The sequence below is a fragment of the Aptenodytes forsteri genome, unplaced genomic scaffold (assembly GCF_000699145.1).
Source record: "Aptenodytes forsteri isolate BGI_AS27 unplaced genomic scaffold, ASM69914v1 Scaffold127, whole genome shotgun sequence".
NCBI classification, from domain to species: Eukaryota; Metazoa; Chordata; class Aves; order Sphenisciformes; family Spheniscidae; genus Aptenodytes; species Aptenodytes forsteri.
Genome location: NW_008794711.1, coordinates 79725 through 92668, shown reverse-complemented (window position 1 = coordinate 92668; position 12944 = coordinate 79725). Strand labels below are relative to the sequence as shown.

General features: G+C 45.9%; 2 protein-coding genes across 3 annotated transcripts in view; both read left to right on the top strand.

Annotated features, from left to right (window-relative positions):
* Positions 1-788: 788 nt before the first annotated feature.
* On the top strand, positions 789-12294 carry ANXA4 (annexin A4). 2 transcript variants are annotated; one of them, XM_009273784.2, is made up of 14 exons: positions 789-1003; positions 1104-1199; positions 5129-5185; positions 6125-6200; positions 6613-6707; positions 6987-7100; positions 7275-7365; positions 7855-7934; positions 8340-8396; positions 8863-8956; positions 9474-9569; positions 10017-10075; positions 10429-10551; positions 10862-12294. In XM_009273784.2, the coding sequence occupies exons 3-14, from the start codon at positions 5183-5185 to the stop codon at positions 10919-10921; spliced, it is 948 nt and encodes a 315-aa protein (XP_009272059.1). In that variant the 5' UTR covers positions 789-1003; positions 1104-1199; positions 5129-5182; the 3' UTR covers positions 10922-12294. The 2 variants fall into 2 exon arrangements, with proteins under 2 accessions (XP_009272059.1, XP_009272057.1); XM_009273782.2 differs by lacking the exons at positions 789-1003; positions 1104-1199 and adding an exon at positions 1369-1725.
* A 518-nt stretch (positions 12295-12812) lies between these two features.
* Positions 12813-12944, top strand: part of GMCL1 (germ cell-less, spermatogenesis associated 1) — a 21515-nt gene continuing 21383 nt past the window's right edge. The window contains exon 1 of the mRNA XM_009273799.1: positions 12813-12859. Coding sequence (XP_009272074.1) covers positions 12813-12859 — 47 coding nt within the window. The remainder of the gene's footprint in view (positions 12860-12944) is intronic.

Below are 12944 nucleotides of genomic sequence, written 5' to 3'. Positions count from 1 at the left end.
ACTACACTTACATGACTAATTCTGGATGGCCAAGAACATCCACACAAACACTTTGCATCTTCAAGTATTCCTCCCTACTTGGAGCCTTTCCCAGGGGGAAAGAAAAGGTTAAATTATGCAAATCATGAACGGCAGGATTGGTGCAATATTTAAAGGATAAATAGCTTCCAAAGAGGATTAATAACTTATGGTCTTAAATAATTACTGTTGCATATACCATTGACTTCAGTGTCAGAGCCATCCAGCCCTTGGGTTGAAGAGGCTGGAAAGCAAACAGAAGAAAGCAGCTTTTGAAAATACACAGGCTAAAATAATCAGAGGCAACACAAGATGGAGAAACACAGCAGTTCTCCTGCTGGTGGATTAAAATAAGTGGGTATGGGCCCAGAGTAGGAGACAGCTGACGTGAGGGGAAGGGATGAGAATGGAAACTTGTAACAGATGTAGGAAAGCGAAGAGTTTCTCCTTAGTGACTGTTGATAATATGTACTAGTCCACACTGAATCCTGGTTGCAGTAAAGTGCCAGATTTTGCAAGGAAAGAGACTCTGCAATGGAAAAAGAGAGTGGCTGTGGCTTGAACCCTGTTTTTCTGTTACCCTCTGTTCAATGTCCCCCCGCATCAGCAGGGAGTGAGTAGATCCTGGCCGGCTGGCCTCTGTGGGGTTGTTTTTGGGAGACTGAGTTGCAGTGGGATCTATAATAAGCCAGCTGCACAGACATGCTCACTGGAGCACAGCCTGCTTTCAGCCGAGCTGCTAAATTTAGGTCTGTTCCAGCAAAAGAGCATGTGCAAAGAGGCACGGTCTGTCGTACGAGCTGGAAAAAAAGAACCTGAGAGGGTTGCTTTACCCGTTGTAATTACTGTACTTTTGGCATCAGAGGAGACCAAAATCCCTGAGGATAAACACAGTGAAGACAAGATACGTATTATTGCAAGGTTGATTTCCCTCTGTCAGCGTCATGATCTTGTCCAAGGCTGACCCTGGCAGTGTCACATCGGGGTAAAACTGAAGTCCCTTTGCCTGAAGTGTTTTGACTTGAGGGCGGTGCCATTTATTGGGGCAAAAATAATCATCTTTATGAAAATAACCATTCTTACAGAAATCATTGCTGTTTGTGATGCAAAGTTCTTAGATAAGGGGGAACGATGCTGAAGACCTGGAGAGGTGCTGTGGGAGCAAAGGAGACACAATACAGGTAAGAAATCCCCACAAACAACGTGGGGGGGAGCAACAGGACTTCTTGCTCAAAGCTGTTGTAGCCTGTGTGCTCCACGCCATCGTCCCTCTCGCTACCCCCTTGGGTATGCCCTTTTACATGACAGCATAAAGCGAGACATCAGACGCTGGCTGTGCGCTCGGGCTGCAGTCAGAGAGACCCTCTGTTCCCAGAGATTTTTACAGGCAATGCTGGGGAGCACAGAAGCCATCTGAGCCTGCCAGGCCACCTTTACTTGCACAGGCTTCTGTGTAACCCCAAATGTGCATTTCCTAAATGTGTGTGAGGCTCCCTGGGGAATCTCTCCCTTCTCTGGATTACAACCAACTGTTTACGGAAGGGCAGAGGAGAGGAGCAGGGTTGGATTGCCTTCCCGTCAGGCATGCGAGAAAAGCTGCTTTGCGCCGGCGGGTCCCACCCCGCTCCAGGGCGGGGACTTTGCCATCCAGGGCAAGCCGAGCAAAGCTCTCCCCATCCCCGCCAAGGCACCCGCTTGGGACAGCAGGTGAGTGCCAAACTAACTGTGGGGTCCCCTTTGGCATGGAGAAGGGGTCGCGTGGCTAAAGGCGCCTGGGAAGATGCCAAGCACCGTCCCTGCTTGCCAGACCGCAGCGGCTGGTAGTGCGGCTGTGCGGTAGCGGGACAGCCCTTGGCTGGGCGGATGCCCCACTGGAGCCATGATGCCAAGACATTAGGGCATTGGGGTAGCCCTGGAGGGCGCAGACCTCAGGTGAGGAAGGACGGGGAGGTGGGTTGTGGGAAGGAGGAAGATGGCTGACTCTTCCCAGGCACAGGGAGTGCAGGTTTTGCTTCCTATTTCTGCCGTGCCCCGTGGCCAAGCTGGCACGTCTTCCCTGCTGGATGGTGGAGTGCCCTGGAGTGTGGAGGGCATGTCAGGGGGCTTGTGGAGCGGCTTTGGGTGGGTGCACAGGCTGAAGTGAGGAGTACAAGTCTCTGCTAACTCAGTATTATATTTTTATTCCTTTTGAAGGCGGTGGCCAGGCAAAGGTCATCGTGTGGGAGGTGCTGGGATATTTCAGCTGGCTCAGGGCTCACCAGCAGAAGGGAGATCCTTTCCTGAGCTGCAAATTTGGGCTGCGATCAGGGTCTGTCACCCTGCTACGAGCCCCAGACCTACCCCAGGGCACTCTGCCTCCCTGAAGCCCAGCCAGCTGTGGAGGCAGCAGGCTGTATCCAGCACACTGGAAACAGCTGGCAGTGGCAGAGCCATGGAAAAGCTGATCTGGCGCAGGGTGTGGGTTTGTGTTGGAGTAAACGTGCACCAAATGAAAGAACTAGTCAAACAAGTCCAGTGTTTGCCTTGCAAGGAGATGGGTCGCAAAACAGTGGTTTTCCACTCCACATGCTAGGTGTAGGGCTGGCAACATGTCTGAGCTCAAACTTGAGGGGGAAAAAAAAACCAAACAAACCTGTGTTTATATCTGGTTAAGCTGTTGGGAGCTTTGCTTGCTGGGAGCTGTGTGCGCTCTGTGCACAGTCAGGAAAACTTGATTCAGAGCAAGCCTAGATTTGAATTGGCCAGCACACACGATAGTTTCAGCTGTTTTCTGATAAATGAAGTTTATTCTGAATTCAGCTTTTAGAGGACATTGATGTGTACTTATAACTGCCTGATTAGCTGATAAAGCCTTCTAGGAAAAGGTCATCCATGGAAAAAAATTGAATAATGGGAGGGATGCCTCATACACCTGCACTCTGTCATCTGGCCACAGTGTTTTGAGCCTGTTCTAAGCCAGGTTTACTGTATCAGCTAGCTCAGGCCTTTATTCTGGGATGAAGAAAATAACATCAGGACAGGGGTTAGCCAGGGCACCTTAGCTAGCTGACTCTTTGCATGCATAGTTTAATTCTTCAAAACACAAAGTTAATTGTTGCTCCTATCCTGAAGCTGTTTTTCCCCATTTGAGCTGCAGGCCAGGAATTGTGTTAAGCTGCAGAGCGCTGGCAAATCTGACTGAGCAATTCCTTTCTCTCTCTCTACGAGCAAAGGGGGTGGGTAGGAGAGTTTTATTCATCTAATGCCCCAGTCTGAGCCGTTCATGGAGACACCTTCACCTGTGAAAGGGAGCAAGAGGGCTACAGGGGCAGGGACCATTGCTGGAGAACCTGGCTGAACTGCTGAGCGCTTCCACCTGTAACTTCAGTGGCTCATTTCTTGTGGCACCACACAGAAATATACTGGGAACAAAACAGCATTTGCAGATTACGCAGTGGAGTTAGCACCGCTGCCTTTTGCAGTACTCTACTCTTTATATTCCCAGTGACGTTTAAGCTGGATGAAGAAATCGCAGTCTTACAGTCAATAGTCAATGTGACATTTCTGTTGTAATTTGATATTGCAGGAGCATTTGCCCTGAATCCAGTACATGCATCCTTTCCTCATGTTTTGGTTTCTTTCTGCCAGCTCATTTGCACTCAGAATTTTTCTGCCTCCCACCCCCTTTTCCTTGGTCATTGACCTTTCTTTTGCCCTGTAATTGACTTGTTAAACCAGCCTGTCTAATATTCCTGCTTCTGTGTAAACTAACTGAATGGTGAAACTGTATCAGAAAAACATCTGTGAAATTCAAAGCCATTATTTAGCATCCGGCTAAAGCAAATAAAGTTGGCTTTTTATTTCTGTAAAAGATTAGAGAAGAGCAAAGATGACTTTCTGAGGTCTAGGTCGTAGTTTGACCACTGAAATCTGTAATCATATGAAAGAAAGCAAACTCGACACTAATAATTTTCCATACATTTCCTGGCTGCACAGGATGTGATAACGTGCAGATGACTTGGAGAGCACTCGGGAGTGCCTGTGTGTAACGCATCCATGGCAAATGTCATACTGAGAGTTAACTTGCCGGAACAGCACCCTCCGATGGTATTCAGGATTTGTAAGAGTCATGTGAAGCATGAGCAAAGACACTCCTGTTCTTGCACAATCTGGGCTCATTGATAGCAGCTATTAAGCACCGTGAGCAGGATTAAGGAGAGATGTGATGCCAGCAGCTGATGACTGCTTCTACTTAAGGGCTTTAATGCAAGAACCTCAGCTCATGCTGTGTTGAACTTGAGTTGCAGGGAAGTGAACCTTGTCTTAGTATTTGACATCCTGTCAACTGACCAGGGATATGGGAAAATACTTTGGGTGTGTTCATGTATGGGCCCTATGCGTGAAAACAAAATTATGAGCAGAAAAAATAACCCTGGGGGGGATGGCAAGTAAGCTTTTTTTTGAGGGCTTTAACAGTCAGTTAAAATTGCAGTCCTACAAGGAATTACACGTTGCACCAAACTGAGGGGATGTTGAATACAGCAGATTTTAAGTAAGAGGGAAAAATAATTCTCCTGTCCCAGTCCTCGAGTGAGGTTATCCTTCGCATGCTCATCTACACCTTGATGTTGTCTCTGCCTCCCACGGAGTATCTGTGAAGGCTGTTAGGACTGTGCAGGCACCCTCACCCTAATTCATCCTCAGGCTCTCACCTGGCAAGGTCAAAGACGTGTTTTGAAGGGCATGGGAATCAAGTCTATTTTCTTCGCTCCCAGGGCAACATTGTCTGCTTCTCCTTGTAGCCTCAGCCAGGCTGTCACGCTAGCAATAGAAGCGAAATTTCTTAAATTACTACTGCTAATCATCTGCTTGTGCACCACATCCCTCCTTCAGACAGGGTGAACGCCCTGGCCCTATGCTGTTGCAAGCCAGCCTTTGTTTGTTCGGTACAAAGCAGGACTGGAAACTCAGGGATGCTGCTATGGGCGTTAGGTAGGGCTGTTCAAGTGTTGCTTTTAGTCCTCAGAGAAATTAGGTGGTTACTTAACCAGCCCCATTAACTGGTAAGGGTAGGTATATTCTATTAATTATTTGCTAGAAAACTAACACTCCCTCTGTTTTTTTATTACAGTTGTCTAACTGCCTGGGGACTCAAACAGTAACAGGTTGACCAAATACGAGAGCGATGGTGAGTGTGCGTGTTTCCTGTACCACGCTGTGCCAAGCGTTTGCTCTGATCAGATAAATGTGGGGAGTGTAGCTCGGATAAGGACGCAGCAGGAAGAACACTGTCACCGTCCCTTTGGGGGGGGGGGATTTATTGCTTCTCTCTGCTTCCTCATACTAGAGGAGAATGACATATACTTGCTTTCCCAGTTTGGGAGTTAATGGAAAATCTGATCAGATATTAGTCCAAAGAGCATTAATTTCTCCAGATAAACTTCCTGGGCATATTATTCTTTCCAGGTTCAACCTGCAAGGTAGCCATCTATATGGTAGTTATCCCCGTGCCTGTTTCAGAAAGCCTAACCTACACAACTGTTAAGCAGTGTTTTGCTGATGATTTTCATGGGAACAGGGAGAGCTTTGTAAGAGAGAGTGTAGTCCCACAGAAATGGCATTGGACAGGAGGCAGGAGAAACCTGTTTGTGAATCACTGTTTTGAGCAAAACACTGTGCTTCCTGGTGCATTATTTTACAGAATGATGGTCCTTCGCTGCTCTTAGAGAAGTCAGGAATAGGGCTTTGATGGGAACAGCTTCTTCTATGATTTACATGGAAAACTTCTGGGAAGAAGCCCTAGCTAGACTGAACAGAGATGTCAGGCTGCTTGCCATTATTTAATTGGAAACCTGATACTCCATGGGCAGCTATATGAAGATATTTTCTCCTTTTAGTTGTGTCCCTGTGGCTTATTTCTTATGTGGCTGGGAAGTCCCTCTAGAACAAACTGTTTCTCTTTAGGATAGGATGGAAGCCTGATATAAAATCACTCATGTTTGGTGGGTGGGCTTTACTTGCTATCACTGTGTTTGCATCTTTTGATTTTTTTTTTTTTAATTCAACTCTACTGTATGTATGTATCACTTTGAGTCTGCCTTTGATAACTGTTCTCCTGTGGGTTTAGGCAACAATCAAGGGGGTCTCGAGTTTCAGTGCTGAGCAAGAAGCACAGGCACTAAGGAAGGCTATGAAGGGATTTGGTAAGTTGGTCTCCCACAGTTAAACCCTTCCCCCCCTGCCCCCAGCATTGGGAATGTTTTGTCTGGCGGTTTGTTAGAGGGGAAGTCTAGCCATTTGCATTGCCCCACTGCCCTGTGAGGGCACTGAAAGGAATCGAGTGAGTTGATCAGGCTGAGACTTGAACACACCTTGAAATCCAAGTCTTGGCCACAAAAACGTCCTTAGTCAGGTTCTTGTCTCTCCTACGGTGTGGTACTGCCACGCCGCTGGCTGGGTTGAGGCAATTCTGTATGTTGATCTAGTCCCCAGTGCTGTTGAGAACCAGGTTGTGTAAGGAACAGAAGATGGCTAATGGCACACTCTGGACAAGACCAGAGCATGTTTCTGGTTCTTGTGCAAGCAGCCTGACTGGTTTCCATTGGTTTCTTCCAGGCACAGATGAAGATGCCATCATCGAGATCTTGACCAAACTAAATGTTTCCCAACGTCAGCAAGTTCTGATCACCTATAAAAGCAGTATTGGCAGGGTAGGTGGTCTTCAGAGATTAGCGACTGTGGCTTTAACTGGGAGATGCAGACATTTTTGGGGTTATGTCACTTGGGTGAAATGTGAACAACATCCTAGTCTCCACAATGGTAAGGTTAGCACAAGCTTTCCCTGGCCAAGTTTATTTTGGTCGTGTTCACTTCAGAGCAACTGTTCATCCAAGGAGAGTTGGAGCATGAAGAAAAGTGGTGACCAAGTTCTTTCTGTTCTCAAAGGCTGTATCTTCTCCCAACTCGTTTCTCTTCTCTCCGTCTTCTAGGATTTGATTGATGACTTGAAGTCTGAGCTGAATGGGAATTTTGAAAGGGTGATCATTGGTATGATGACTCCTACCACCATGTACGATGTGCATGAACTGAGGAGGGCTCTGAAGGTTTGGAAATCTTCCTTTTATGTTGCTTAAGTCCTGGTCAATTTAGTATGATATGGCATAATTATACATTTACTATTAATTTATTATTATTAACTTATATAATTTAAAAAAAAATCCTAGTTGCACATCGAAACAGTTGTCATAATCTTGGATCTTGTCCTTGCAATTCCCTAGGGGGCAGGAACAGATGAAGGTTGCCTGATTGAAATTCTGGCTTCTCGCACAAACGAAGAGATTCGGCGCATTAATGAGAACTACAAACTTCGTATGTAGCGCAAACTGCAAGCCATTATCATACTGACTGGAAAGTCACTTGTGTGTATGCATGGACATGTGAAGAGGAAGGAGAGGGGTCTGTTAGCCTTTAAATGTGACAAATCAGCCAATACAACTATTGCCGTTTGTCCAGAGAGAACCTCTGAGTTAAACAGGTGTCAACAGCAGGACTGCTAACAGCCTCCAGGATTAGAATTTCACCCAGAAATTGAATCAGTGTAAATAAAATGGGATGGGGTGGTTACGTCTATCAGTTGGATGTCTGTCCACGTGTGGATCTATTGCCAGTTTTATACTGGCTGTGCTTCTTAATTTTGCCCTGTAGCACTAAATATGATGGCTGGACTGCTACGGTGAATTTTAGAGCTCTGAGCAGAGTTATACACTTACCTAGCTTGCGGCTGGCAAATGTTGTGGACAGTGTCCAGGTGGTGGGCCTGTTACTAACAGATGTCATATGTGTGTGTGCTCTTGCTAGAATATGGCCATACCCTCGAGGAGGACATTGTCTCTGATACATCTTCCATGTTTCGAAGAATCCTCGTGTCCCTTGCGACGGTAAGTCCAGGCTAAGGGAAATGGGGATGAATCTTCCTGTTGTTGACGGACATGCCTCTCACCTCAGTGATGAGGTGTTTCAGGCTGGCTTTTGTTTCACCTATCTTGCATTTCACCTCGCCTGCATTTCACACCCAGCTTCTGCAGGGAGAGGAGTCTGACTCTGGGTATGCATTAATGCCACGTGCTCTTTTTAAAATGGCCTGGTTAAAGTGGATTGCTGCTCATTTCAAAAGGAAGTACAAATCGCATGTGAGCCATATTTTGCTGTATTCGTAAGCTACTATTCAATTTTAAGGATCTCATTATGCATCTCCAGTAACTCGTTTTGAATGGGGAATTTGCAGGACTTGCTTCCATTAGTTGCTCTGGTGAAATGAGTCTTTCATCCTTGTATCTCTGCAGGGAAACAGAGATGAGGGAATGTATGTGGATGATGCCCTTGCTCAGCAAGATGCTCAGGTGTGTAGCAATTTGCTTCCTTGCAAGAATTGTCTGTTCTTGTACATGTGATGCGTGGTGAATCCTTGCTTTTTCTAGACCAAATTTCTTTTTCAAGGTAGAACCATAAGCCTGAAGCTATGCTAGGTAGCAGCGCCCTAGGTGGAGACCTGGGCTCTAGTCTCAGTTTTGACCCTTAAAGAAGCCTCTTCACTGTTCTGACTCAGCCGGTAAAATGGGGATAATGGTTCTAGCCTCCTTTGCAACTCTCTGGTGAGAGGTGTCTAGACAGGCTGGGTATTTGGGAGAGGAGATGACATTTCAGTTGAGAGTTGCTGCGCTTGGTTAGTATTTATTGGAATATATCTGTGATCTAGACAAGCCACAGGCCAGCAGTGCTCAAGCACCGAGGAAGTAAAAAATCTCATGTTCTGTACACCTGGTCTTCTCAATTAGCCTTACTTTGTCTATTCATAATGTCTTCAAGTGCCTGTATGAAGCTGGGGAGAAGAAATGGGGAACAGATGAGGTACAATTTATGACCATCCTCTGTACACGGAACAGATGCCACCTACTGAGAGGTAGGACCCTCTGCGGTGTCCTGGATTTTCTTCCTTGTTTGAGGATGATACTTTTGTAGGAGCTTTGTACTTGCCCGTTAACTGACTGTGAACTCTTCCTGATACAGCAGGTATCCTAGAGCCCAGTTGCATTTGATTCTTTACGACTGTTTTATTCCCTCCTGAGACAAAAAGGGACTTGAGAAAAACAACAGTACAACTTGCTCCAGCCTGTAAATTGGAGATAATGAAGTGTGACTCCCATTGGGGCAGAGCTAAGCATTTAAACTGCCATCATTAACTAGCAGTTCTCAAAAATGCTAGCAGCAGTGGTAGGCCAATTAGCAAGACAGTTGACAATTAAAATGAATTATTTCTGTGGGACAGCCCTGATTTTAGCTTACAATGTCACAATAACGGTGCAATGTTCGTACAGAGTACGAGGAGCTTGATCTTGCAAAGTGATCCTTGGTGGTTTACACACTGTATGCCCTGAAGCATCTCACTTTCTCTTTTTATCACTGACTCTTCCTCCTAGTTTTTGATGCATACAGAGGGATTGCTGATAAGGACATAACAGACAGCATTAAATCTGAGATGTCAGGAGACCTCGAAGATGCTTTGTTAGCTGTGGGTGAGTGCCCTGCTTTTAAACTTTGTCTACAAAGTAATTAAATAATTAGAGATACTGTATCTTGCCCTGGCTGGCTGTTTACATAGCTTCAGGAGGCAAATACTGTTTGCAAGCCACAGTGTTTTACTCTTTGCAGATACAATCGGGTGAGAAAGCTCTGTGCTTTATGATACTGTTTGCTTTCCCAAGTGATGCTTTGGTAGCTGACATTTGCTGTCAGGAAGCAGTAAAGCCTTAAAGAAAATATTACTGGGCACTGGGCACAGAGACACGGATTTACAGCAGGTCACTGACTACGGATGTCTGCACTGTACTTGCTGTTTGTTGGCCCTGAATTGCATCTTTACAGAATAAACACCTTCACTGAGAAAGTGCTATAAAGGTTTGGAAGACCTTCTCCTTCCATTTCGATTGACCTTAATTCTGTTGTTCTTGTCTCCCTTACAGTAAAGTGCGTGCGAAATAAACCTGCATATTTTGCTGAAAGACTGTATAAATCCATGAAGGTAAAGACCTTTTGGTGTGAGATTGCTATTTTTTTTTTCTCCCCTTGCCTTCCTATGCTCAAGTCAGTAGCATTACAGTAATCATTAGATGAAGAGAAACTCTGCCGTTAACTGGGGGGGGGGGGGGGGGGGAGGGAGGGAAGTCTGAGCCTTTTATATGGACGTCTTTTCCCTCAGGAAGCTCAGAGCAATATTCTTACCCGGCAGCGAGCTGCTAGTGGATCACTCCACTAATGCAAAAATGCTCTGATTAGGAACAGATCCCACAGAAGACTAAGTGATAAAACCTTTGTGTCTGTCACTCATTTATCCAAAAGGCTTTGTAGTTGTACGTGGTTGGTTTATTTCTTTAGGGCTTGGGAACAGATGACAACACGCTGATCCGAGTGATGGTGTCCCGCTCTGAAATAGATATGCTGGATATCAGAAGGGAATTCCTGACCATGTATGGGAAATCGCTCTACTCCTTCATTAAGGTAAGCTTTTCAGTGTTAGAAACAAAGAGTTGGATTTGCTTTTTCAGTGTTAGAAACAAAGAGTTGGATTAGCAAATCCAACAAAGCAGCTTAAAGGAGACAGGTCCCCACCTGACACCTATTGGGTATTTTAGAGGAGCTGCAATTAAGGAGACTTTACATTTATGTACTGAAAATGTTCCTGAACATTCTTAGTTCTTAAATTGTCAAAGAGGGTACAAACCCTACAACAAATCGTATGTGCTGGGAAGAATCCAGCCTTGTATGGAGCTGTAAATCTAATTGCATTCCTTTTTTCTTTTCTCTCTAGGGAGACTGCTCAGGAGACTATAGGAAAGTTCTGCTCAGACTCTGTGGTGGGGAGGATTAAAGGATGCCTGGTGTGCTGCCTGGGTGATGGGAAGCAGTTGATCATAACGATTTCTTTCTTTTTAATTTTTCCCAAATATCTTATTAATTGCTGAGTATTGACTTAGGTTAGTTAATGCTCTGGTTAGATGATGGCCATTCGGGTTGACCCTTTTATGCTTGCAACACCCATTTGTCTACTAATTGGGCTAGTAAAGCCCATCTTAAACAGAATGCTATAACCAAATATGTAAAAGCTAAATTGTTTCCTGACAAGCTGTCCCTTTGCTGTTGCATTCACCAGCAAAACTTATCAACTGAAGCAAACTTGGATGCAGAATGTGAGAGGCTGCACAGGGAAAAAATTAACCTCATCGATAATGGAGAGTGCAGAACGCAGGCTTGCTTCAGTTTTTGCAAGATAATTAAAACACAAAGAAATCAAACATCTAAAATACAAGCACGTTTAGATCTTAACTTGCCCTCTGTTCGTGTGGAGCATTAACAGCCTTGCTGCACTTTATGTATAGGTTGCCTATAGATCTGTAGGTAGGGAAGATGTCACTGGTGACATCAGAAAAAATTTGCTGCCCTGGTTACAGGTCAGCCCTGTATTCTTCATCTGTATTCCTTGACTCATGGGAGTATAAATAATCAGGGTTATATTACAAACCCTTCCTCTGGATAAAGTGATGTCATTAGAACGGTGCCTTTTAAGGAATGACCTGTCCCCAAAAATGCATCTCATCAGCACTACCTGATGCCTTAGACTGGGATGCCTTGTGCTGGGGTAGCTCGCCAAATCTCACCAGCGCTTGCTGGTTGGAGCCCTGGGTAACACTACTGTTAGAGGGTCCAGTTTTTGTGCCTATGCCTGACTTGGACTTCCATACCAACCTCTGGAAGAGACTTTTCCCCCAGACCCTACACAACTGCCTGTTAAGCTGACCGTTGTTTTCACTACAAAAATGTGGTTCTCGTTTGGCTTAGCAATTTATATTTTTTTAGCTGTTGGTATATAATCCTGTTTTGAAGGCATCACACTGAGGTTAGAATTTGAAGGCACAAATACCGATATGGCCTAAACCCAATTCTGTCACTCATTTTGTTCTAAATTAGGCTACTGTGGGCTTGAATAGGAGATATTTCTGTGGCCTCAAATAAAATAATTTTCTTTCTTGCTCCCTGTGCTGTAATTTGAGATACATTCCTTAGTTTTGGTGGGAGAGGAGGCAGAGCTTTTTCCAGTTCTACTGAAGCCTTCTGCTCCGTGAAGGAAAAATTTTCTTACCCAGTATGATGGGCTAACAGATGAGCTCAGGCTTGGTTTTGTGTTTAAATGCCTTGTGTTATGTTGCTGACTTTTTAAAGATGAATAAACAATTTGTTTCTGTACCTTCTGCCATGATTGTGTATTCTGGGAGAGGCCACGTGAAATAACGGCGTCCTTGTTTTTTCAACTTCTGTGCTCCGCAAGTGCTTTTTCTCCCGTGCGTGGACCTCCATACACCAGCTAAGTGGGGGGATGCTGCAGGGAGGTGTCTTTCGGCTCTTCAGCCTCAGAGCGGGGGGCCCAGGGCCCTGCCCGGTCGGGTGTAACACTGCTACGGGGGGAGAAGTCTCCTGCTCATTAGAAAGAGGCAAATCCATTGCCCCCGTCTCTGCGCGCCCGGTGCACAGCAATGCTGTAAATCCCCCTCCAGCAGCGCTTTGAGAAATGGTTTATAAAATCCCATAACCATGCTGTGTCTGGGGGAAATCACCGGCGGGGGTGGTGGGGGTGTGTGCAGATTTGGGGGTGCAGCCGTGCACCCCCCCCAGCTGCTGCAGTTGCACTGCTGTTGCTGCTCCCGCTTGCAGCTCGATAACCCAGACGGTTCCTCTCGGTCATCCACCGCCAAGCAAGAGCTGAGATGACGCTGGGGCGCTGCATTGGGCTGCGCTATTGCTTTTTCCTGCAGTACCGGAGGAATCCCGGGGACCCCCGACTGCTGCACCCCAAAATCCCCCTGCGGGGGCTCCCCCCCCCGACCCCGCCGCCGACA

Bases quoted from the DNA above. Each gene is read 5' to 3' on its own strand.
- ANXA4 (XM_009273784.2), top strand. The intron at 6,201-6,612 runs GTAAGTTGGTCT...GGTTTCTTCCAG, and splicing joins GAAGGCTATGAAGGGATTTG to GCACAGATGAAGATGCCATC. The intron at 6,708-6,986 runs GTAGGTGGTCTT...TCCGTCTTCTAG, and splicing joins ATAAAAGCAGTATTGGCAGG to GATTTGATTGATGACTTGAA.